The 26,414-nt window shown below is 42.3% G+C and overlaps 1 protein-coding gene and 1 long non-coding RNA gene across 5 annotated transcripts in view; one reads left to right on the forward strand and one right to left on the reverse strand.

Annotated features, from left to right (window-relative positions):
- Positions 1-10,010, forward strand: SPTSSB (serine palmitoyltransferase small subunit B). 2 transcript variants are annotated; one of them, XM_065674648.1, is made up of 3 exons: positions 99-186; positions 9,214-9,342; positions 9,498-10,010. In XM_065674648.1, the coding sequence occupies exon 3, from the start codon at positions 9,529-9,531 to the stop codon at positions 9,769-9,771; it is 243 nt and encodes an 80-aa protein (XP_065530720.1). In that variant the 5' UTR covers positions 99-186; positions 9,214-9,342; positions 9,498-9,528; the 3' UTR covers positions 9,772-10,010. The 2 variants fall into 2 exon arrangements, with proteins under 2 accessions (XP_065530719.1, XP_065530720.1); XM_065674647.1 differs by lacking the exon at positions 9,214-9,342 and having other exon boundaries at positions 1-186.
- The window catches only part of LOC136011983 (uncharacterized), a 26,097-nt gene continuing 6,498 nt past the window's right edge, over positions 6,816-26,414 (reverse strand). For 2 of the 3 annotated variants that reach the window (XR_010611532.1, XR_010611531.1), the window contains 3 exons: positions 26,026-26,184; positions 25,626-25,796; positions 6,816-8,119 (listed from right to left, as the gene is read on the reverse strand). This is a non-coding gene — a long non-coding RNA (uncharacterized LOC136011983). Of the gene's footprint in view, positions 8,120-25,075; positions 25,447-25,625; positions 25,797-26,025; positions 26,185-26,414 lie in introns of those variants that run through there. The other variant, XR_010611533.1, reaches the window with a different exon arrangement.

Raw genomic sequence — 26,414 nt, forward strand, 5'->3', positions numbered from 1 at the left:
GTGTCCCGCAGAGCGGGGCCTCGGCTTGTCTGCTACCGGCGGTCAGCCCATGCTCCGCCCGCCCAAGGGCATCTCGGCGGAGGCTCCGTTCTTCCCAGGGCTTCCCCAAACCAAGGGGCCGGTGACCTTGGCCGAGCGGAACCGTGTAACCTGCGCTGCAGTCGGCCGTTCAGGAGGAGCAGCTCGGTAAGGAGCAGTGGAGGAAAGGCCTTAGAGGAGGGGCGGCAGCAGTAAAGCCTCCAGGGTTCACTCTGTGTGCTTCCCTCAAGGTAGCTGATGGTGTTACAGAAGGACCTACAGCCTTCAGCAAGGTCTCTCTGGACTTGTTGCTGTAGAGCTGCAGTCCCGGTGGTGTTGGCAATACAGCGGTCAGGAAGGTGGTTTGCCTTAGCAGGAGCTCACTGAAAACAAGTTGAACACCCAGAAGTAAAGAGGCTGAAATAAGTGATGAGTGGTGGTGGAGGAGGGAAGGGGAAGGTACTACTCATACTAGTGTGATGGCAATACTCATGTTTGCAGTGATTTTCTTAAGAGTTGATGGTTGCTTCCAGTGATCTTTAAGTGTGAAGTAAGTGCAAGAGTACCTCCCTGTTGTGTAAGTGCAGTTGGGATAGCGTAGAGGAGAATACCTGCAATAAATGCTACTACTCCACTTAATCAGCACGCATGGTATTTTTTGGACTGTGTATTTTAAAATGCTTTAGGAATTGGGATGTTCATTTATCTTTTGCTCATGAACATCATGAGTATGGCACAAATAACTACGTCTTAACAGAAATCCTGTGAGTCCTTGGAGTGACTTCTATATGATGCAGTTTCAGCAAAGAAACACATAGAAGCTTTGCATAGAGCTTGTATGTTTTTCCAGCAGTAATGGGCAATATGGTGAGTGAAAGGGTGCCTGGGGAGCTGCTCAGGGCCATGGGAATACTTACTCCACCCCTGCGTCCAAAAAGCATTCAGGATGTGAAATGTACAGGACCAAGGCTCAGGTGCTCCTGGTGTCTAGTAGGGGAAAGCATCCATTGCTCTGTACTAGGCTCTGCCAATCTAGTTTTTAGTGAGCTTTTTAGTTGTGTACATGAAGCCTGGCCATGCTCCTGGTATGGAGCCAAGTAAGAATTCCCCAGCCCAGTGACCCCGGAGGAGAGGAGCCCTTGTGGTTGGTATGACAGATGACCCTTGTGGAGGGGAACCTGCCCTGCCCCGTGTAGCTGGTGCTTGCTCCCATAGCTCCTGTAGCCTTCTGTGTGCAAAGCACCTGAAATAAAATGTCAGCAGGTTGCTCTGGAGATCTCCTCCTTTCTCCTCACCCATGCTGTCTGCTTTAGTTAAACATAACATCACCCAGCCCCTACCGCTTTTCAGGAGAAATTGGCAGAGCGTTGCAAACTTGAAGAGCCTTGTCCCACTACCTGACAGGTATATTTCTTGTGTTGTCGCCCCCAAAAACTAAGGGGTGGCTTTGCTCCTCCCATGTTTGAGGAGTATTCTGCTCTATCAATAGTTGTGTTCAAAACTATTTGCTCATAGGGATGAAGTGGTCTGTGAAGGAATTTCTTGTGAAAAATGTGAATCTCTCTTTTTACTATTTATCTGTTGCAAATATCTTGCTTCATTTTTCTTTTCCCCTTTTTAGATCAGTAACTGTCATGGTGCAACACTGCTTCCTTTCATTAGATCTCAAGGTAGAGGCACTTGCACAAGAGCTTGGTACCTGTTTTCCACTAATGCCTGTCATAACTATGACAGTATCCACCTTCTCATATTACATATAACCCAAGACTGGCTATTATTTTCAGCTGCTTCAGAAATGACTCAGAGCAAACCAAAGAAACCTGAGTAAAAAAGAACTACATTTGAAAGTAAGTCCTTCTGTAGAGCCCAAACATCTTAGCTATTTTGTTTACAGAGGGATGTGTTTACACAACCTTCTGAGCTTTAAAATCTCTTCAATTCCCTTGAAGGATCTACCCTATTTCCTAAACATGAAAAGCTTCACAGGAACTGCGGCTTGTCACCAAAAGCAAAGCCAAAACACTTATAGGATATCTCCTGGAAGAGTTTGAGAACTCTCAATTTTTCAGTACTTGCAATTTAAACCTGATGCTGGTCTCTGGTCACAAGTCTGAGGTCTCATTTGGGAACTTACTTTGTACGAAACCACGTTAATCAATTAGGCTTACAATGAAAACATAGAGAAAGCTTGCCCTGAGATGTCAACTTGACAATTTACTGACCCTCTCTGGAAGAGCTTATTCCCAGAGGCCAGTTCTGCTCTAACATGGAAGTCCTGTTGCAGGAGGAGGACACAGCTCCCAGAACATGCACAGCCCAGAGAAAGCTGGTAAGGAAGGGGTTTGTACATAAATTGTAAGAAGTAGCTGGTTATGTAAGAAAATGACTGAGGAAACTTCAGAGGAGGGAAGAACAGAAAATTCTTTGAAAAATTAATTTGGCCTTGGAAGAAAATGGGACAGAGCTTCTCCAAGAATGTTTTTCTTATAGAGAAGCTGCATCTTCCTCTGTGCCCAAATAAAGAAGAGTGCACCAACAAATAAGCCAGGCTTCAAAGTTAGGGGGAGTTGGGGTTTGGGGTTTTGTTTGTGTTTTGTTGTTTTGTTTGAGGTTTGCCCCCCCCCCCCAGTTGTCTTTTGCTTACCAGTTTCAGGGAGTAATTAAGGCATTAAATCAGTCTAAATATTAACTGCTTACAACTGTTGTGCTGTTGCTTGAATGGTTGGGAGCCTCTCTCCAAATGAAATCCCTGCAGGTGCTGCAGATAATCCTTTCTTGAGGATCAACAGTTCATATATCATTTAATATTACTCCCCACATTGTAGGCCATCATACTCTCAATCTGTGTACTTAACTCTACTAAAGGAGCAAACAGTATTTCAGAAATCACCTGGGGTATGGTGCAATCCAGGTGGAGAGGTAGCCTAAAAAGAATTCACTTGCTCCAGTTACAGATGCAGCTAAATTATGGCACCAAACCAATGCTTGGGACCAGAGTGTTGTTAACAAGCTGTTGAAGGAGCATACATGTAACACGCACAGGAGTATTAGGTCTGTGTCCCGAGTTGGAGACAAGGAAGTCTGGGTCAGATCTTGTGCAGGTGTGGCATTGCCTCTCCTGTAGTGCCACTTGATGAGTGTTTTGCTGCCTTGTTTTATGCTACCAAAGGTAAAAGGAAGTATTTTTGTCAGCAGCGAAAGGTGTTTGCTAGACTTCAGGGTTTTGTATGCATTATGTAACTTTTTCCATCTAAAAGAAACAAAATATTACCTGTGTGCTACCACTAAGGTCAGCAGGAAAGAGGGTTAGTGTGTACAGATGAGGAAGATACTAGAGTTCATTCTCTGAGCAAGGTAAAGCAGAAACCTGGCTGAATGCACCATTGCTTTTTCTGCCTTCCAGTTTGCACTCCTGGAAGATCTAAAATGAAAAAAATAAAAAAAAAATTAAAAAAAAATGAAAACCAACAAAAACCCCCACAACCCATAGGTGCAGCTGGGCCATGTTCACCCACATCCAAAATGTCCGAGTCATGTACAGCTATCAACTTTTACAAGGTCTGAACTTCATTCTGGTGTTGCATGAATGGCAGCAAAAACACACATGTAAGAAGAGTTTACAATTCTGTAGCACAACAGCTGGCAGTAATGTATGGTCAAGTGTGTGATGAAGTGCTGATTTAGGAAGATGAATGCTGAGGAAGAGAAACCAGAGATGGTATCACTGCTGCTGTGTGTTTTAACTCCAGAGTTAGAGGTGGGAAGTTATTTATTAAGTGTCTTTACATAAAGATTTTAATGGTGCAAACTTGTACGTAGTGAGAGCCATGCTGGGATTATTGCTGCTGTTCTTATTCATATTATGTGACAATACCTCCCTGTGAAAACAAGCTTTAGGGCACATTTAAATGTCTGTGTTTAAGTACTACAGTAACCTGAGGGTTCTGCTTGTCAGTGGGTAACACGCAGCTTTCTAAACTGAGATGATGCTATACGGCCATGGGCCATGCTGTGTATGGGGAATCTGAGCAGCACAGATGCAACAGAGGAACAGACTGAGACTGTGTCCCTGTGAAATGCTGGTGTTTGGGTACTCAGCACAATTTTAACACCTGCCTCATCTAAAGTTCTTCCCAATTACTGGTCCGCAAGACATGTATTTCATTCCTTATGCACTATGCTTGGTGCTCACTGAATAAAACATATTAAAGCAAATGCATTATGGACTGGGAATGTGAATCCCTGTGTTCTGTTTGCACTTACAGAAATATCTGTCTACATAAAATCAACGGGTTCATCCCAATGTTATGTTAGCATTAAGAGGGACAAGACTGGTGCTTTGGGTATAATAATAATATTACAAAGAAGTAAGAACAATTACAGATAAATAACTTGTAGAAACTATATATATATTAATACCCAAAGGGGATGACTGCCCACTCCTGATAGCTGAAATCATTTACATATCGGACAGCTTTAAAGTAGTGATTGTGTTTTGCCTTGTCATGCCTGCCGTTTGGAGACTGCATGCTACAGGTACCCTGCATGTGAGACCAAATACAAGCCTCAGGTGCTTGTGGCAGGATTTTACTTGAGCTCCAGGATGAGTGTAACCTCTTAGGATTCTGCAAAACCCACCACCTCTTGCTTCCATGCTATCACAGCAATCAGCAGATGGCCAATTAAATATTTTTGGGATGGATTGTTTGCTTGTTTTTCCTTCCTACCTTGTTTACAGCTTTGGGCTTGGCTTTACATTCTAAGTCTCGGAGACCACCTGTTTAATGATCATGGAGCTATCTCCAGCTCCAGGGTTTGTTTTTCCCCACTCTAGATAAAATTATCTAGACCTGAATACATCTTGGAAACCCTTTTTCTCTGTATATGTAAGTCAACCAAATGCTCCTGCTGAGGGTGCAAGGTAGTTTTCAAGTATTCTTTGGAAACCAGTCTATTCTAGTTGCCCTGCAAGAATGTCTCTTTCCACAGGAATTTCCCAGCAGGTGCCTTTTGCCAGGCACTGGCCAGCCACCAGTCAGAACTGCAGACTGCTAGTGTGAGCAAAGTCCCCCAAACCGCTGTTGTTCAAATCAGAAATTATACAGTACAGTACCTAACACTTTGGGTCACAACTCTGAACACTAGTCTAACACTTGTAACTAATGTTATTAAAAGGAAATCTTTAAGATTAGGCATGCTTTTAAATGAAACCTGGAATTTCTTGTGATGATGATTTATCTTTTCAGCTGCCTTAATCAGAGACATGTGTCAACAAGCAAGAAATTCAGGTTGCCACTTAAAACAATAAAAGCTGCTTTACAGGTTTATCTTCTTGCTTTTTTTGCTTGGAGGTGAAATTGCCGAAAATGATCTGAATGTTGCTTAATGGCTTTAGAAGCTAAATTCTATTCATTTTATTCATAGCTGGTTGTAACAGTACCATGAACTCTAAACAGAAAGGCATTTAACCAACACAACCAAATGTTTAAGTTCTAATTTGTAGATAAATGAGTGCTCAGTTAAAATTGCATAACAGCAAATTTTCTCCTGTTCTGGAATACTGGGGAAGGATGAGCTAATAAGGCAGAACCCTTTCAACCCAAGAGTGCCAGCTGATTGCAGTGTTAATGTAATAAAACCCAGTAGTGCTTAAAAATTAAAGTGGAAGCCTCTCTAGGACAAGTTGTGTTTAAAATACAGAAATATTTGGGTTTTTTTTAGCCTTGAAAGCTTCTGTTTGCCTAGTGATCTGCCATTCCCTTTGATTATTGCTACAAGGTGATTGGTCTGGGTGGCAAGGATGCCTGAGACCTTCTGAGGTAGGGAGCTCTGGGCTATTGCTTATGCTTAAAACTGGCCCTCACTTAATGCAAGTGGAGTACGTTCAGAAAAGGTGTCGGTCACAGTAACAGTGGATTCGTGTATCTCTTTCCCTGAGCAGCTGGGTTAAGATGGCTTTCTTTCCTTTCTCTTCTATGTTTTCCTTTCATAAATTATGCATCTAGAATTGCATTATCCTGAGACATCCCTCATGTTTGCTGCATTTCCAAGACAGTCCTGCTAACGGAGAAAGTCTCTGGGTAGATTAAATGCAGTGGAAGTCGTTAGTGGTGAGGACAAAGACTGTAATTTGACTGTTTGCCTTTTACTTATCTCAACCTCTTATCATTCATTTGGAGACCGCGCAGCCTCTGCATTAAGATGGCTTGCGTTCTTGCTGTCAGTCCAGGGAGTCGCATTGCAGGTGTGTCTGAGTACCTGGAAATGGGGTTGTACTGTGTGTTGTGAATGGAAGAATCAAAGAAGCACAGTTCTTTGGTTGGCTGCTAGGACTTGGTCACTGAGCTGACTGGAAATGCAATCCCCAGGCTGGAGAAAGTATAACAAGGCCTTTTGTATAAATCAAAAGGTCTGCTCCTTATTTTAATTACTGCTGTCCTGGTTTTGACAACTTCATACTTCATTCATGTATCCATCCAATATAGCAATATCTAGTAAGTGATAGTGGTAAGTCTGCAGCCTGGTAGACTGGTCTAATATCAGAAAAATCAGCCTGGGGATTTTTTTCCTGTGTTTTGCTGTTCTTTATACCAGCTCTGTACTGAGATATACAAGTATATGTGCTGCTGTGGGCAGAAAGCTCAATTAGCCTGGGATCTTTTCCCCAAAAAACACTGCAGCACCCCTCTGATAAGCTTCTCATAGCCTTAAACAGCCACAGCAAGCACTTCAGTCTCACAGTTTCTCCATGCGGCTTAACACGTATTTATTCAAGAAAGGTGTGAGTTTAACTAGCACAGATATAACCCCAGTATAAATACCATAATCCTAGATAGTATGAGAGGACCCTTATTGTTTTCTTTTCAACTATATAGGAAAGGGCTTAACCTCTTTATTGAAAAATGTTGCTCTTTCTGCAGAATGTATAAATGGAGACACTTGGCTCCCAGTGAGTCACAGTTTGCCAGCTGTGCCATTTTTATTAAAGGCTTTGCAATATTTACAAGGCTTTAAGGCCTCTCTTGAGTTCTTCCTTAAAATAAATTATCTGATAGGTGTCATCTTCCATTCATAATAGGATACAAAATAGTGGTGACCCTTCTCCCCAGCCTTCAAAGTAACGCTGTTCACAGCAAAGAAAGCCACTGTGAGATGTAAAATAGAAGCAGTCTTCCCCAGAAAAGTACTGTTGGCAGCCTCCCTGTCCAGGACATGTAGTCCAGGAGATATGGGAAAGATTGAACTGAAGGAAATGCACTGCTTTGGCAGGAGGTTAAAAAAGATACACTGGGGAAGGTACTGATGGTTAGAAGACACAGAAGAAGAGGGGCTGCTGGAAAGTAAAGGCTAGGTGGGTGATCAGGCAAGTACAGAAAATTTTCTACGTAAAAATCCACTAACAAAACCAACCCTTTTACCTTTTCATAGAATAGTTTGGGTTGGAAGTGACCTTCAAGGGTTATCTAGTCCAAACCTTCTGCAAAGAGCAGGGGCATCATCAACTAGATCAGGTTGCTCAGAACCACATGCAGCCTGCACTTGAATGTCTCCAGGAATGGGACACCTATCACCTCTCTGAGCAACCTGTTCCAGTATTTTATCACTCTCGTAAAAATTTTTTTCCTGATGTCCAGCCTGACTCTCCCCTCTTTTAGTTTAAAATCATTACCCCTTGCCCTATTGCAACAGGCCCTGTTAAAAAGTCTCTCCCTGGTTTCTTAATGCACTGCAGTTTCACTGCAGTTGCCAGAAAAGAAGTTATGTTCATGGAGGTGTTCAGAGTTGAAGAGTAACTGAGGAACAGATGCGAGGAGGTCTGGACAGGAAGCAGAGGGATGGAAGGAGAAACACTGGGAGTCAGCACATGAATGAAAGAGAAGGAACAAAAACAGTTGGTTCCCTTATCAATAGCATTGGACGAGCACTTGGAGCATCAGTTCAGACTCTCCGATGAGCTTGCAATTGTTGCCTTCCCAAAGAAGAAAGGGCAAAAAACAAAATCTGCCTTGCAGCATCTCCAGGTGGAGAGGTGTAAGCTAGGCTGGCAGGATGCTCCATTTGCCATGCTGTGTGTGACTGTTGAACTGGAAGTACCACTGACCTAAAGGAAGAAACACAGAGAAATACAACCCGTCAAGGTGAGTGCACTTAACAGTGCATCCATCAGACAAAAACTTTACACATCAGTAACCAAAGTAAAGCTATGACAAGACAAAACAGGGATGCTTTTTACTGGTTGTCTTCTCTTCAGTAAATGCCCACTTACCAACAGAATATACTGTACAGCCTCCAGAGGAGGTATACTGAATATTCTAGTATACTTGCCCTATATCAGTGTACCATCATTACTTTAAACACTGGCTGCAAGTTTTCCAGTGCTAGCATTTGTTGCTTTGAGGGACAGAAAATTTCTGTTACCCAAAACTCAAGATGAACACAAGACTGGAGGGACATGACGTGTCCAAACATCTCTGCTCCTGGCATTTTAGGTAACAGAAGTGTAAAACAAAATGGTATATCAGAAGGTTTTCCAGCAGGACTAAATCTGCTGTATTCCCTTTTCCTGTGAGCTGAACTGGCCAGAATGCATGTCCTTAAACTCAACCCACAAAAAAAATGAGTCCCCCTGTGAAGCCTCATACAGTTGCTTATCATTCTCTCTGAATTTTTTCTAAGTAGATGTTTTTAGCCTGAATTTAAAGATTACTTAAAATACTGAAAAGCAATTTTAATAAAAAGCAGTGGAAGTCAAAATCCATTTCCTAGTTAATACTTGCTCAGCCATCCTCCTTTCTGTGTGGAGACAGGAATAATTAATGCATAAAGGTACTACCTGAAAGAAAAATCGTTCCTAGACTTGCAAATTCTATTAAATACTCATTTAATATGTAACGTATGTTATTTTTTTGTAATGAGCTAAAAAGTAAACCAACCTTTGTTATTTGAGATTACTTTTTTCTCCTCCCTTTCACAGTTTGTCTTATTCCCAAACATTGCAGAATAATAAAAACTATCACGAAGCAAAGTTTTTACAGAGCAGTTCTTTTAATCTCATCTTTATTCCAGAGCATATGAGTATGCCATTCACATTTATGATGCTGGCCCAAAGCCATTTCTTTTAAAAGCGTATCTCCCTGAATTCCACATGAAATCCTGTGCCTTTGTCAGCTAATGTGGTTTTAATTCCTATTGCAGAATGAATAGCACAACATGCTCATAATCAGAATGCAGGAATTGAGAGTGCCCAACTAATACAGGTTCAGTAACTGCAAGCAGCAGTTGTTAGACCTAAAGACTGTTTTCTTCTGGTCCAGGGAAGTAAAGGTTGGTTGGTGATGGCAGCGATGCATTATTTCTGTTTGAAATTTATGTAATAATTACATGTGTTATAAACCTGAAATGAAGGTCACTGCAACATTTTTTAGTTGCAGGTCTTCCTTTCCACTGCAGCCGTAATCCAGACTTCTTTATTATTACAGGTCATCTTCTCAAAATTGCTGGAAGCTGAAGATGGATATTAAGCATGTGAAGGACTACATCTACTGGCTGTACTACCAGTACCTGTTGATAACCTGCAGCTACGTGTTGGAGCCCTGGGAGCGGTCCATGTTTCACACGATCACCGTGACTGTTTTTGCTATGGTGGTGTACACAGCTTATGTCTTCGTGCCTATCCACATCCGCTTGGCTTTTGAGTTCTTCTCCCAGCTATTTGGAGGCCAGCCTGAAAGCACAGTTTCTATCGTGAACTGAACTTGCCTGAGTAGTGATTAGCAGCTCTCGCAACTTGTGAAACGCAGTGTCTTCTTCAATTTTGTGTATTCTGAAGCAGTTTTGCAGTGATGAAAATATTTTCTCTTATAAAACATGGCTTGCTTAATTAATATAGCTGAAAATCAGAATACTGCACTACTGGCTGCACAGTCCATATTAAAAGAAACACAGGCCAGCTTTTGCTATGTGGTAATTAAACACATTACCTGGAATGCCATGTTTACTTAATATTCAACCAGCTCCCACTTTCAGCACCCTGATTTGATCACACTGGCATGTATGAAACAGCAAAAACTGCTTATGATGCCTGTGAGGAGCGGTACTACGCTCATTATACACACAGTTCTGCCAACAGAGTGCAGCGGCAACACATCCCACATCTTCGTTGACCCAGGTTAGAGAATACAAGGAGACGAGTATAATATAGCATGATTTCAGCACTAATATCTGGCTGGTTATTGATTTCTGTTTCTAACGGATGGGAGAAGAAATCAGAAGACAGAAAGTAATAGAAGTATGAACTCGAATCTGATTTTTTGCATCTGAGTTGCTGCATTGGATGGGGCTTTGAGCAACCTGGTCTGGTGAGTGGAAGGTGTCCCTGCCCATGGCAGGGGGGTTGGAACTATGTGACCTTTAAGGTCCCTTCCAACCCAAACTGTTCTAGGATTCTATAAAATAGTAAAATAAACATACTATAGGTAATCTTGCAGTTTACTGAAATTGACAGCAAGAAACAGAACTGGCTCCGATTCAGTAAACTCCTGCCTTCTTTGATAAAAAACTGAGACATCTTTTCTTTCTTCTCCCATTCACCAAGGCAAGCAAAGTTCATGTTTATGCCAGAGGAAGACAATCCAGAAAACAGAGTGGAAGTAATATTTTAATAACTGCAGGGAAGTCTGAGTACTCTACAGCGTTCTCCTTTATAAAGAAGAAATCAGATCTCGTATAATTGCCTGTGCGGAGTTTCTTGAACAATGGAAGGTTTATTTGGTTTTCACTCTACACTTACATCAAACGTGAATGCCAAATCACAAGTTATAGCTATACAGTGCATGTATCTAACAGCTAATGCTACTGTTATTAGAAGTGAGACATGAAAAATGTAAATAGCTTTCAAATGATGTTTGCACAGTTACAGGATTAAAACAACCCTCAGCTTCTTTATCAAGCTGCAGTGGGGTCCTGCATGCTTCAAAGAACAGTTTGTTGGGAAACTAAGACATGTTTCGAAGGTTGAACAGATCTGAACATGTGTATGCAGTTTTTTCAGTAAAAAAAATAAATTTTATTCTTCAGAAACAACGTTTTCATGCAAGTCTCAGTTCCTCCTCTATTTTCTATTTGTTCATAAATACCCTTTAGTACTTCTGTGGATGTGTGTGGCCCAGGCTGACACCATGGCAGACAGATTATTTTGTTGCCAATGTTTTAGGGCAAGGTTTCTGAGCCCCTTAAATGATCAGTGTGTGGACTGCCAAGTTCATCCTCATTAGTGCTCCAGCCCAAGACTTGTCCTCTCTCTGGTGGTGGGGGAGGGAAAAAAAATTAAGGTCCTGAGGGCAACTCTTGGAGATGCACATGTCTCCTGCTTGCAAGAGACCACATTCATCATAAATATTTGCTACCTGTGTTCTGGTTCTAGCTCACACCTGAGCCATCTGTTCATATCGCCAATACAAGCAGATCACAAATGTGCCTGAATTCTCTTAAAGGGAGCAACTGATGTGCTTCAGATTAAAGCACCAAATACCTGTGTGTGCTGGTGGCAAAAGAACTGAGTGATTTAGGCCCAAATGGAAGCCAAAGACTTAGCAGTCCTATCAGTTTAATCACAGTTGTTAACCTACAAATATGAGGTACAAAGCTGTAATCACACTTACAGTAATAAAAGAGCATTGGAGGAGATGAAAAATGTTAAGTACCTGTGAAAATTTCTATGAAAGCAGTCTATAAAATAGACTAAAAGTAACAACCCAGATGCTAGAGGTGAAAACATGAAAATATTTACCTAGCAAGTTGGCGCTTGAACCAAAAATACTCCCCAATATCCTATCTTCAAAAGAGTTTACTTATAAGTAGATAACATGATAATGTAAATGTAATGGCATCTTCTCATTAATCCTGTTTCCAGTAACATCTTATTTTTTAATTTATCAAAAAGGTTATTTGTTCACAATAGCATCAAACACAACTGACCTGGTTTTAGGAGTGTAAGGAAAAACACCTTCTTATAGGTATGCAAAGGCTGGGTCTGGTATCTCAAGGAGCACACACCCCAATGTAATGTTGCTATTTAAACATTTAACTTAAAGCAAACAGAAGCAAACAGCTTTGTTCAGGAAGAGGGAATTTCCACTGACCTCTCATGGTGGGATTCCTGTAAAGCGCTTCTCTTCCTTATTATTCCTGTTATCTTTGTTTAGCTTGGCAGGAAGTGCTCGGAAGATGGAGGAAGACAGACACAGTTTCTCTTTGGGAGGGTCCCTGCAGCCCTATTTAACTGAAAACACTTTTCTTGTGCACATTCTCCAGCTTCTTTACTAAATTTTAAAGTTTTGGGGCAAGATGAAGGAAAGAGACAGCTGAAAATAACCTCTCTCTGCCAAAAAGACTATTGAGATTTTTCCAAGCCTTTTCACTTCACCTTTCTACTAGAAAAGCTGAAATAACTCTAGCTACTTGATATTCAAAATTAGTAGGTTCCAGCAAGAGATTTCAGAGCATTTTTGGCACACAGCAGTGAACAGAAACATTTTTTCCCAGGCTGAAAGAGAGAGGAGGTGGGATACCACTTTTCAGGCTTGAGACCACACCACTACTTGGGAAACCCTGCTCCAAATTTGAAATCCTTTTCCCTGTCAGTGAAGCCATTCATACATGATGGAAAAAGGTTTCCATCAGATTACATCTGCAAACTAATGTGGAAGCACCACTTGCTGTAATAGCAACAAGCTGCAGGAGGAAGGTCACATTTCGAAGAGCTGCCAATAATACCAGCAGAAGGCTCAGTATGTACAGCATACGGGCAGCAACTCCGTTGCAAAAAGTATAGTGTTGGGCTCTTTATAAAACACCTTGGCAGGGCACTCTTTTCTCCTGCTTCATTATTACTCCATGTTAATTATAGTTAATTGTTCCACCATTACCCTATGCTAATTGTAGTTCAGGCTGAGCACAGCAGCTGGAAGTTTTTACACCCAAAAAAGCAAATGAAAGGACTATGTTAAGAGTAAACAGAACCAATAATCCAAGAGTGATAAATGAAACAAAAGCAGAAGGGGAGATGAACCAGTTCCTGCTGTATTCACCCAGAAAGTACAAATGCACCATTAAATTAAGTGCCAGGAAATTTTTGGGCTCATCTGGCCAGCACCATACCTCCCTTGTTTAAAATTACTTTTCTTAATTTCATTTAATCAAAGTTAGTGTTTATCCTGCTGTAATAGTTTCCTGGCCAATTTTATGGATCACCTCCCAAATCCATTACTGAGGGTGACTACACATGTACATGTCCAGGCCATGAACCTCCAGAAGCTTCTTCCTGAAGCCCCTCCAGAAAGCCTTTACCCAAGATTATTAAAAATACTTTCCCAGGGACCTCTTCCTTAGCAGTAGTCTTGCACAGGAAACTGAGGGATCAGGATCACCTCCAGTGACTGTATCTATCAGGCTTATTTCCAAGTTATTTTGGTGCACTCCTTTTATCACATGAAGTAAAACACAGAGCTTGAAACAGGGTAGCTGCAGTTTACAACTTGAAGGGTTGTCAATGGGACAGAGACACTTCTGATAAGCAGCTGCCAGCTGAACTCAGCTTACACGAGCACTGACTGAATGTATTGCTAATTTATTTCAAGCGTGATATCCCCAGTCCTTTTCATACCCCCACAGAGCCTTACCATGGCTCCTGCCTGACTGCTTGCTCAAGAGAAGAAAGAGAAGCTCTATTTCCATTCTTTCTCTTGCTCTTTCCAGAGAAGACTACCAAAATAGGCAAAGGTGGTTGTTGGGGGGCACTGCCATTGCCTATCCTTCCTATATATCTTCAAAGCATCTGGGTTCAAACCAGCCACCTGTAGTGACAAGCCATTATCTGAGTATCTGATTTCATCTACATGGAATTCCCTGAAAAATGAGACCCCCTCTTGATGAAGTTTTGAAATCTTAAGGATGTTCAAGCACTTCTTTTTTTTTTCTGCAATTTTATTATTGCTATTATTTAGCTATAGTTTTACATTCTGTCTTTGAATGCAAATTCAGTGAGAAAAAAGTTACTTTTTTTTCACTTAGAATGATTCATACAGTTATGGTTAAAGGCAAGAAGTCCCCAAAGGTTTTTTCAAGTGAAAAAATGTCATTAAATTTTTTTAAATAATCAGTTTTTATAAAGGCCCTGTTTTAGATAAACCATCTAAAACAGTAAACAGGTATCATCAATCAATAGCATGCAAAAATCCAGCACATGAGAAACACGCCTCCACAGAGATACCTCTTTGAAACTTGCCTATAAACGAAAACGGTATGTAAAGGAAATCACTCTGATCACCACGGTAAAAAACAGACGTTGTCCTGATCTTATTGGACACACAAAATTAGCCATGCCCAGCACATATGCAGCATGTACCAAGAAGGGCTGCGAATACCCTACATTATGCCTGTCTCCCTTCACCTCTTACCACAGCAATGTTCAATTTCTAGAGTTTAATTTCCCTAATCATTTGGAAGCTAATGATAAAAGGAAGAAAAAAAGAAACTATCACAAAAGTACATCCACATGTAGTATCAGTCAGCAGAACTATACAAACTGCACATCACACTTGCACAGCACAAGAACGCCTGTGCTGAAATTGGGCCGATTCTTGCAGATGGATTACAGCACCCTGGGGTGAAGATGCGGGCAAGAGGCAGGGTGCCAAGCCAAGCATTTTAAAACTAAAGCAGAAAAGGCTAATGTTCAAATTAAATATTACTGAACTCATAATAACTTTCTTATGATCATGTAAAATCATCAATACCCAGGGGCAGCCATGAAAGAAAACCATGACGGGAGAGGAGGGGTGGCCATGAGAGAAGACTGTGAGGGAAGAGGAGGGGGCAGCCGTGAGGAGTGAGGGGAGATCATGACAGGGAGAAAAGAAGCGTCCATGAGAGGAGATCATGAGGGGTGAGGGGAGATAGAATCATAGAATGGTTTGGGTTGGAAAGGACCTCAAGATCATGTAGTTCCAACCCCCCTGCCATGGGCAGGGACACCTCACACTAAACCATCTCACCCAAGGCTTCGTCCAACCTGGCCTTGAACACTGCCAGGGATGGAGCATTCACAGCTTCCCTGGGCAACCCATTCCAGTGACTCACCACCCTTACAGTAAAGAACTTCTTCCTTATATCCAATCTAAACTTCCCCTGTTTAAGTTTCAACTCATTACCCCTTGCCCTATCACTACAGTCCCTGATGAAGAGTCCCTCCCCAGTATCCTTACAGGCCCCCTTCAGATACTGGAAGGCTGCTGTGAGGTCTCCATACAACCTTCTCCAGGCTGAACAGCCCCAAATTTATCAGCCTGTCTTCATACGGGAGGTGCTCCAGATTCAAGGATCGCCTGGTACAAGCTCAGGAGTGCTGCATCCCAACTAGAAGGAAGTGCAGCAGGAGGGCCAGGAGACCTCCTTGGATGGATAAGGAGCTGCTGAGGAAAATTCGAAGGGAAACAAAGGCTTATAAAAGGTGGAAGCAAGGACAGGCGGCCTGTGAAGAATACAGGGATGTTGCCCAGGAAGCTAGGGACCAGGTTAGGAAGGCTAAGGCCCAGCTAGAATTAAACTTGGCTAGGGATGTGAAAGATAACAGGAAGGGATTCTATAGGTACACTGCAAATAAAAGACAGACTAGGGACAACACAGACCCCTTCCAGAAGCTATTAGGAGAACTGGCTACCCTGGACTTGGAGACGGCTAAGGTTCTTAATGACTTCTTTGTCTCAGGCTTCACTGGCAAATGCTCTGACCACATCACCCAAGTCTTGGAAGGCAGACTCGTGATCGCTGCATCCAAGGCTGCCCTGGAACGTCACATTTACAATGAGCTCTTCCCTGTTGGTGAGCACAAGGTCAAACGTGGCAGCTCTCCTTGTTGGCTCCTCTACTACTTGCAGAAGGAAGTTGTCTTCCACACAATTGAGGAACCTCTGGAATTGCTTGTGCTGGCCGTACCATCCCTCCAACAGACACCAGGATGGTTGAAGTCTCCCATGAGGACAAGAGCCTGCAAGCACGAGGCTGCTCTTATCTGTCTATAGAGCACTTCATCCACAGAGTCCTCCTGATCAGGCGGTCTGTAACAGACCCCCACAGTAATGTCTCCCATTGCTGTTCTCCCTTTAACCCTGACCCACAAACTCTCTGTAAACTGCTCACCTGTCCCCAGACAGAGTTCCATACTCTCCAGCCTATCCCTAACATAAAGGGCAACTCCCCCTCCCCACCTGCCAGGCCTGTCTTTTCTAAAGAGCCTGTAACCTTCCATTCCAACACTCCAGTCATAAGAGCCAAACCCTCAGGTTTCTGTGATGCCTATTATATCATACCCCCATAGATGGGCACACATCTCTTAATTCCTCGTTTGCTCCCCATACTATGGGCATTTGTACAGAGGTATTGGAGCCGAGCTCCAAATGAAGCCGACCCATTGGCTGGAGCACCTGGAATATATCTACATTGCTCAGAGCATTTATTATAGGTGCTGGCAATGGACTATGAGTGCTGGGAAAATCATGATGGGGACAGCCATTGGGAAAGATCATGAGGGGAGAGGAAGGGCAGCCATGAGGGAAGATAATGAGGGGAGACCAGGGCACCTGTGAAGGGAGATAATGAGGGGAGGGGAAGGGTAGCCACAAGGGAAGTTTGTGAGAGAGCAGAGGCAGCTGTGAGGGGTTAGGGGCAATTGTGAGGGGGGCAGCCATGATGGAACATCATGAGGGGACAGGAGCAGTGGCCATGAGAGAAGATTGTGAGGGGAGAGCAGGGCAGCTTTGAGGGGACATAATTAGGGGAGAGGAGGGGAGGCCATGACAGAATATCATGAAGGGAGAGCAGGGGTGGCCATGAGGGGAGATTGTGAGGGGAGAGCAGAGGCAGCTGTGTGGGGAGATCATAAGGTGGGCAGCCATGAGGGAAGATCATGAGAGGAGGGGGTCCATGAGGAGTGAGGGAAGATCATGAGGAGAGAGCAGGGGTGGCATTGAGGGGTGAGGGGCAGCCATGAGGGAAGATCATGATGGGAGAGCAGAGGCAGCCATGGGGCATGAGGGGTGACCATGAAGGGAGATCTTGAGGGGATATGAGGAGTTGCCATGACGGGTAACAGTGCCTACACAGTGTGGGCCACTATGGGGCACCGATGTGGGGTGTCTGTGAGTGGAGATTATGAGAGGCAGCCATGAGGGGGATCAGCTTGCCCTTAGTGACATCGTTTAGTGATGTGCTTGGCACTCCTGGGGTAATGGTTGGGCTTGATGATCTTTAAGAACTTTTCCAACTCAATTGATTCTATGATTGATTCTAAAAGCAGGCTGTCCTCTCACAGTGTGCTAGTACACCCCTACTTAAGTCATTTTAATTATTTACTCCTAAAATACCAAACTGCAGCTCTATCAGCGAGTTACTGATATACTACCACAAAACACTTTTTGCATGGAGCTCAGTTTTCTCTGGTAGCTCCAGATAATTTCCTAGCCAAGACACAATGAAAAATCATTTATCTGGACTCCCTCTGTTCATTGAGGTACTGACAATAGCAGAATTTGGTGACAAACCATGACAAAGATAGACACTCTTCTCCTTTCTGGAGTATTGGTCAGTTTCTTTAGAGACAAGAGCATGTGGCAACAGGCTCATAGGACAGCAGGAGACATCAGCTTCTCATTTTCCCTGCCCCATAGCCCTGCCAGCAGCAATTGCCAGTTCACCAGAGACCTGCTGCTGCACCCAACTCACCCTCTTGGGAAAGTGACCTTTGCTGCTGGGATGAAGTTGGGATTAAGGGTTGGCAAACGTTGTCTCACAGGCCTCCTGCTTTGAGGAAATTTCTGCTGCAGACATTGATTCCCAGAGGAGGAGAAAAACAGAGCCCCATCTATATCCCAAGACCAGCATCCAGCACACTGCATGAAAAAGGATGAACCATTTTGTCCTACCATCTCAGTGAGTTTCCTACATCCTCTCCTACTAAACTTTCAAAACCAGGTGAGCTCCTCATTATTTCCAGAAAGACAGTGGGACAGTCTGTCAGCTGACGGGAACACGATAATCACAATTAAACCCCAAACCAGCTGAGTTACTTAGTGTTTCTTAGTTTGCACTAATCTCTCCAGCTGCCTGGAGAATTTTCCAGCACAAGCCCTGAAGTGCATCAGTCAGACCATATCAGCATTCCCCTCCAAGCCAAGCCAAGCCTCATCAGAAACTGAGGAGTCAGTAGAAAAGCTACACCTCTTCTAACATTCAGATCTTTAGCTCCTACAGCCACAGAAAACTTCACCCAACATGCATCCCTGTTGCATATTTGTTGCAAGGGACTCAAGGGAGCTGAAATTACCAAAATATTCTGGTAAAATAAACCTCAAACCTCAGGAAACTGAAAATCCAGTGTAGTGAGTGTTTGTGAGCTGACAAGGGCGGTCAGACACCTGCAGTATTCCAGAGGTCCTCCAAAGGCTGGAATCTGAGCACACAACAGCACAGAGCTCGTCCCATAACTCCAGCAGTGAAAGCTGTAATGAAACAGGCATTTTTTTACTCTCTACTCTTACACACAGGAAGGAAAACTGAACTAAATTGAACAGCCTGAACTAAATAAGGACACCTTGGTTCAAAGCATAATCAATTTTGTCCTTAATATATCTATTCCTTAGAGTAAGCAAAATTTTGCCAGAATTTGAGCAGCCCAAGTTATGAAAATATCTCCAGGCAACTTACATGGAAACTCCCTGCCTGTAAGGCCATGATTCATAAGTGGAGGTAAGAATTAACTCTGAGAGGTCACAATTATTATCATTGGTGTCTACTCCACCCTTATTTCAGAGGTTTCTTTCAGTAGTTGCTACATCAAGACAGCTAAAAGCTGATAAGCTCTCCTGATTCTGGTGTTCCAGTAGCCCCGAAGTGCTGCTGTCCTGGAGTTCTTACCAAAATAACTAAGGCCTCCTTTAGATTAGAGTAAGAAGCTCAAAACTAGAAATAGGCCATAGAAATTGCTTTATGTAGCTTAATATAAACTGTAGCACCCCTTCACTACCAAGACATTAGACTAGGTTTAAAATTGAAATGAAAAAGATGCAAGAGGACCCTTTGCATCAAAATATGCATACTACTGTTGACACATGCTCAGGCAAGAGAAAAAGCTAAGAACCAGGACAAAGAGGAGAATGGAAACAGCTACATGATGGATAACAGAGTAAATCTGGCAGACCTGTATGAAAAAAAAACACCAAACCAGATTCTGCTTTGCTTACAATGACTGAACAAAGAGGGAGGAAAGGAGGAAACAGAGGTAAATCATGGCCACGTCAGGAATAGACATATTGTCAGCTAGCGTGCCGTTTCAGTTATTTTCTCTGACAGCTCCCGTCTTTGCTTCACAATCATGGAGTAGATCAGAAATGTTTCATTATTCCAAGGTCATATTCAAGGATGAATTACATGCCATGAATTTTTATGTGGTTTGGGGTTTTCTCAAAAAGAAAAAAGAAAAAAAAAAAGGAAAAGAACAGGAAGAGAAAATGGAGGTAAAATGTACATCGTTGAGTATTTGACCAAATCCACTGAGGCTAGCTAAGAACAAAGCACCCTAATGCTGGAGACAGATGTAAGAAGGTTGCAGCAATGTAATTAAAAGACAGTGACAAGACACAGCAAACGGCCTCACCCATCAGGCTGGCAAAGGAAAGAGCTTCTATCAGTTCTTCGCATACTCCACAGCCACAAATTGCACAATGAGAGAAGCCTAGTAGCTAATACACGGTAATTATCTGCCAAATGCACAGAGATTGACTGATTCATGAATTAACAGCTGGAAAAAAGATGGTGCAAACCAAGTAGACACATCCAACTCCATACATTCCTGTGCCTTGCAGACGGAAGTACAGAATGTACCAGATATTTCACGCAGGGTAAATAATACTCAGACCCCAAGAAGCCCTCTCCACATCACAGACAAATACTTTTGACTTCCCTTTCCAATATTTCTCCTCACAGGAGACTAAACAGTACAACTTGATGAAGTCAAGCAGAATTAGACCACTGTTAAAGTGTGCGTACCTACATCAAGCTCTGCTTTCAGCTGTCCATGCTGTCTCACACTTGGTGTAGAGAAACCTCAAGAAATGCAAAGTGTTTCCTGTATTAAAGCCTTTCACATCTGGCTAGATGTGACTCGTGCTATCCAATAATCTAAGTATTTTGGTACCCAAAAGCTCCTCCTTATCACAGCTATATTTTGGTAGCACCAAAATACCTCACAGCCCCATACCCAGTTCAATCTCAGCTTTCTATTCAGAATTACTGTGCTCTCTAAAATCCACTCCATCTAAACGTTGTTACAAGAACACAGGACTTGGACACTGAAATGAGCATCTTATTGCAGCAGCCCTGTTTCTCCAAGAAATCTTCAATAGCAAAACTAGCATCACTAGTCTTTTATATAAGTGCACATACTCCATAAATAAATCATGAGCTGCAAGCATTCATATCAGCTTTGGAAGTTTCCACTCACAAAAAGCCTACAGTCAGTGCCTTTACATTAAAAGCCTATCATACGTACAATAAGTTCCGGTTTTGCAATTTTATAGCTGAGCAATACCTGCACAGACATCTTTTAATAGCTATGTGTCAGATCTCCATGTCGTGCCTGTGCCAACATGATGGGAGCGGTGTAAAGAAAAATTCAACCCACTGAAGTTGCAACACTTCTTCCTGAGAATTTATCTTGATGAATAATTATTTATAAAACGCATATACCATCACAGAGGACTGTCACAAGCAAAAGAGAAAAAAAAAAAAAGAAGAAAGAGCTACCTGCCATTACATTTATCAAATCTGCTACTTCAGCACTGTTCCAGGTTACCACTGGTAAGACATTCAATGCTAACACATTCAAGTGGTCTGGCAGAGCCCTGGGTGAGCAGAATATTCCCACTCTCCTTCCATGTTTTCCTTTCCTGGCTGTTCATGCAATTTTCATGTGTCAGTTCACACTCTCTGGCACAAATTAGCTACAATTACGCAGATTAGTATTCATGTTCTTTTGAATTGGACTACTTTCCACTCCAGCCTTGCCCCAGAGAATTGTTTCGGTCATACAAGGTTGCCATACTGACTGCTGCAATATTACTACTGCTTACTGAAGAAGGCATCAAGTCTGTACAAAAACAAAGCCACTCAACATCTCCCCTCTGCTGCACTCCAGGGAAGGCATGCCATACAGCAGATCTCAGGCTGCTCCAATCTGGTGAAGGCCATTCATCCAGCTGTGTAGTTTTATATCATCTTTCCTTCCTACCCTTTCCAGCTGGCTCCACATGGCCCAGTGCAAAGCTGGATCACTGTTGCCATTTGTTTTACCTCCCATTTGCACCAACAAAGTAATCTCATTTCCTTACTCCTCCTTCTCCCCTATAAACTATCGATCTTTGACTCTTACATACACATTGAAACACATAACTCCTGCCTCCACCATCCTCCTGTCATAGAATCATAGAATTGGGTTGGAACGGACCTTAAAGACCACCTAGTTCCTATGCCTCACCAGGCAGACAACTTCCGCTAAACCAGTCTGCTCAAAGCTTCATCCAGACCACCCACAACTTCTCTGGACAACCTGTTCCAGTGTTTCACCACCCTCATAGTAAGAAACTTCTTCCTAATATCTAATCTAACTCTCCCCTTTTTCAGTTTAAAGCCATTCCCTGTAGTCATATCACTACATGTCCTTGTATAAAGTCCCTCTCCATTTTTTTTTTTTTTTTTATGCCCCTTTACATAGTCCTCTGTTTTTACCCTCAAGAGCAGAGATAGAGCGAAGAGGAGCAATGCACATTCCAGCCTAAGGACAAGGGATACAGGTTTGGTTCTAGAACAAGTTCACTGAACCATTTGGCTTTTCCTCTGCCTGGTTTTGTTTCCAGCCAACTGGAGGCAAGTCTAGGAACTGTCAACACCACCCACAATTGTGGATGTGCAGAATGTTTTTACCTTCATACCATGTTTAACATATTTTCTCATATGGGAACTCAAAATTCCAGTATTTGAAAATATAAATTCTACAAAAACATATTCATTTTACTGATGCCAGTGTCCAGGCTTTACAGTGGTATGAACCCTGTCAGTCTCACATCTCTGAGCACAACATATCCTCTCGCCATTTTTCCTTTAGCCAACTAACGGGATGAGATGCGGAAGATTACAAAAGGCAAGTGGAAAGCAAACAGCTACTGTACCACAGTCTCTAAGATTCCTATCATGTTCTGATGGAGCAAATATTTACCTTTTTAAAACAACTACTTCATATTCTGAGGTTCAGATCTAGTGCATCCCGGTACAGGTAACAAACATACCAGTACTAAAGCAACACGTTCTGGCTCCTGTGCATGCTTTTCCTTAAAACTAAGTCTTTGCCATGGCTCTTCCCCAGCCCAGGTAAAGAAGGCTGAACTGAGTAACAAGACTCGTCACCATCTTTTACGCTAAGCCACAAAAAATGTAATAAAAGCTAATGCTAAATTGAATGTATCTGTGGGAATTGGCTGTAATTTCTGCACAGGTTCTCAAGCAGGTACTGCACTAAAACTGCCACTCCTCTTTAAAAGAGGAACATTTTGCAATCTCAGAACAATGGCTAAATATAAAAAAGCAATGGAGAATTAATTACCAAAACATTTTCTCTAGCAATACAGCATGTTGATTAGGCAGTGTAAAGGATGAGCTGCTCAGGTTGTCATGATGATAAACGAAAATCTTTGGGGTTTGTGGTTATCAAGAAACAGTAAGCTGTTATGTTTGATAAACACAAAATGGGTGACGGAAGCTGCAGAAGGACAGAAGTTAGCATGAAGAAGATTTTCCCTTGTAATACCCAGGAGAAGATCTTATTTAATGAATCTAGAATTTCTCCTTATTCAAGTAGCTCAATTCAAAGAGCTATCATTTAAGTTATTTTGGTTTGTAATGGCTACTAAGAAAAATTCACTTGTTGCTAAGCCCAGGACGTAGCAGTGATTCTTAAAAAGGCTCCAGGAATTTAGAAAGCAGAGGATGCCTTTCAGTGCAAAACTGCTGCATGCATTCACCTTGCCTCTGACAGCAGCAGCAGGACTGGGTTTGCACAAAACCAGCACCTCTGCCTCTGGCACACTGAATATCCACCTACTCCAGCTGCTTCAACACACAGCAAGAGAATGAGCCTCCTCTGCCAACAAATAGCAGCATTCACCCCTCACTCTGGTACCCCTTGCACAGCCTGCACACAAGCTGCTGCTCTTTCAAATGTTATTCAAGAAGTATGCCCTGGACTGGATCAAATACACCTTATATGTACGTTTCATGCAACACCTTACCTACTTAAAAGGAAACTAAACCATGTATGTGCTCTGACTAAGCCCATTAAAGCTTGATGACGCAACACACAGGTTTTATCTATTGATCAGCTCAAAGCAGTGTCACAATATGCTGATCTCTGTTGCAAAGCTATTTTAAAGAAGTTTCTTTTCAGCTCTCTTTGTTCCTGCCTCTGAAGTTCAGGAGTAATAATGTTTGTGGCTCATCCTTTAAATTGGATTGCTAATTGGATTCCTCACAAGGAATTGAAGACATAGGCAAGAACTGGAAAATAACTGGAGCATTATCCCAGTAAATTTAGTGCAGATTATCTCACAGAAAGCAGCTCCTGGAAGTGTTATGTCCCAGTGGAATTAGATAATGTTACTCCTCCAATTCATAGCGCTCCCTGAGACCACAGAAGATGAGCTGAAACAGTAGTACCCCTGCTGAAGCACAGCTCTGCATGGCCTATGTTGCTGAAATTATTAGTTTGCAACTTTACAGCTGCAATCCATAAACGGCAACAAGAGCCTTTCCTAAATGAACAGCCCACTTGGCAATGTCTGATTAAAACCCTAAATGGGGGCTGCGGTGTAGATGAACCTGTAGCTGCAAACACAAAGCTGGATGGGATGAACAGCAGAGAAGAGCAACATATATGGAGGGGATGTGAGGATATCCCTCGTAGGACTCAGAACTTGGGAACAGTTGTGCCTGCAGGGCAGGTATAAGTCCCTGCTTCACACTGCATATGGGGGAAGATAACTCCTGGTCAGCAAAGCTGCTGCCTGGTCCCTGCCTGAAGCCAGATCTTGGCTCCCACTAAATCTGGAAGCTGGGAGTTAGCGCCCCACATCCAGGCAAGGCACAGACTGTTCCTGCATATGAATATCTCCTACAGTGTCCAGAACCGCTGGCACAGGGAGCTGCTGCCTCCACCTCATATCCTTAAACAGCTCATTTGGCTGCAGCCCTACTTTTATTTCCCCGCTCTGAGTACTGACTACACTTCTGTTACTTGTCTGCTCTCTGAACAGAAACTATTTTATTCCTCCAAATTATCACTTGATGCAATAGGAAGAAGGCTAAAATTGCCAGGAATGTATACATGCTCGGGACCTTGGTAACTAAAAATACAGGCTAGGTGTCAGCATGATCCTCTTAAAAACTAAATTTGACATCAGTAAAGATCATAGAGATGTTTCACTGTTATTACACAACCCCTCCCATGTACCATCTGAATGTTCTTAATATAATTCTACAGTTAAATGAGGGTATTTTTATTAATATTTGACTTGGTGGTGCTGAATGTACCAGAAGCTGTGCACACTGCTCTGAATCCCAAATTTATTTCACAGGGTATATATATAAAAAAAAAAAAAAAAAAAAAGAAAGAAACCATGTTTGGTTTTGTTCTTGAATTCTTGAGAGTTTTACCTTTAAATTAAAACAGCTAATGAAAATAGTAGTCCAGAACAAAACCTCTCTGTTGGAAGGTCAGAGTAGGTCCCAGGAGCTCTTCTGGTAGCTTTGCCACCTCTTTTCCTGGATTCAGTTTACATGAGCAAATAGTGACCTCAGGTGTCTGATAAATTAATCACAGGAAAACCTTTCCCATGAATTTATCACTCAATGCTTCTTCTATTTATTGACATTTCTACTGAAAATTAAGCTGCCGTGATCCCTCTTTTCCAGCTGGCACAGCTCCACAAATGTTCTCCTGGCTTTTCTTGCCTTGGCACTTGAGCTTTTATGCAAAATACATACAGGTATTTACTCAAGGGCCTGTTATCCACATATAGGAATTTGAGAAAACCTGTATTAAAACTGTTTTTAAATGGTGTGCTTGTTCTCCTTTACATATCACAGATGCTTTTAATGCTATGACTTCAGTATTGTATGGTTAGCTTGGAGACCAAGCAGTACATCTGAAGATTGGACACAAAATTTGTTGCAAATCTTAGGATAAACTCATCTTGACTTGCATACGAGTTCAGTGTCATTCATATAATTCAAATGTCAGGGTGCACAGTGGTTAAATATCTGGATAACCTAATGAATAGAAATTAAACATAATAGAGGATAAGATGAAGTAGTGTGCTTATGGTAACGGATTATATAGACCCTACAGAATGAACAGTAAGAGTAAAAAACTACACATAGCATAAGCATGATACTGAATACTCATTGAAAACAGAAGAGGGAAAGGTAAGAAATTAGTGCAAACTAACCTGCTTTTCACTAGGAGGTAAGATTCAGGCAGATGTCTAAATTCACCAAACAGCTCACTGATAGCAAAAACTACTAGCTCTCTTCTGGTTAAATTTCTACTGGCTTAGTCAGTGCCAAGGACCATTCCTGGTGCAAGGGCAGGGTCAGGAGCTTGCCTATGGGACAGCAATCTGCAAAAAAAGGATTTTCACTAGTTCATATTTTCTGATTCTGTAACTGGAATTAGAAGAAATTGAGTTATTTAAAACCTCACTGTAGAACCTTTACTTGTGGGATTAACCTTTAGAGGAACTATATGGACCTCAACATTTTCCAAAACAGACCTGTACAAAGACAAGATGTACAATACAAACAAGCTTGTAGGACCCGAGCCACTGAAGAGACAGGCCTTTTGCTTACCTTTTTGTGACTACTGCAACATTCAGGCGATGCCACGATATCACGGGATCTCCCCTATACGAACAAGTGAGCTCCACACAGACTCAGATGCAGAGGATCATCAAATACATACTTTTCATACTATTTTGCTCCCAGACACTCTTATGCCAGCCTGTAAATCTTCCAAATGGAAAAAAAGTGACAAAACATTTAAATCACTGTCCACCCCCAAACTCTGTGAAGAAAGAATGTAAAATAAAAACTTACACACATTGCTTGCCATGCTTCTGACCTTACGGAGTCCTACGGAGAATTAAGAACTCCATGCAAGCAGTCATACATTGAAATGCCAATACAGTTTTAGACAGCAGCAGTCACAGAAGGGGGAACAACATTTTTCACCCTCACCC

Source organism: Lathamus discolor, chromosome 3, assembly GCF_037157495.1.
Source record: "Lathamus discolor isolate bLatDis1 chromosome 3, bLatDis1.hap1, whole genome shotgun sequence".
NCBI lineage: Eukaryota > Metazoa > Chordata > Aves > Psittaciformes > Psittacidae > Lathamus > Lathamus discolor.

Coding starts and splice junctions, on each gene's coding strand:
- SPTSSB (XM_065674647.1), top strand. CDS start 50: ATGCTCCGCCCGCCCAAGGGCATCTCGGCGGAGGCTCCGTTCTTCCCA. Junction 187..9,497: donor CGTTCAGGAGGAGCAGCTCG/GTAAGGAGCAGT, acceptor TTATTATTACAG/GTCATCTTCTCAAAATTGCT.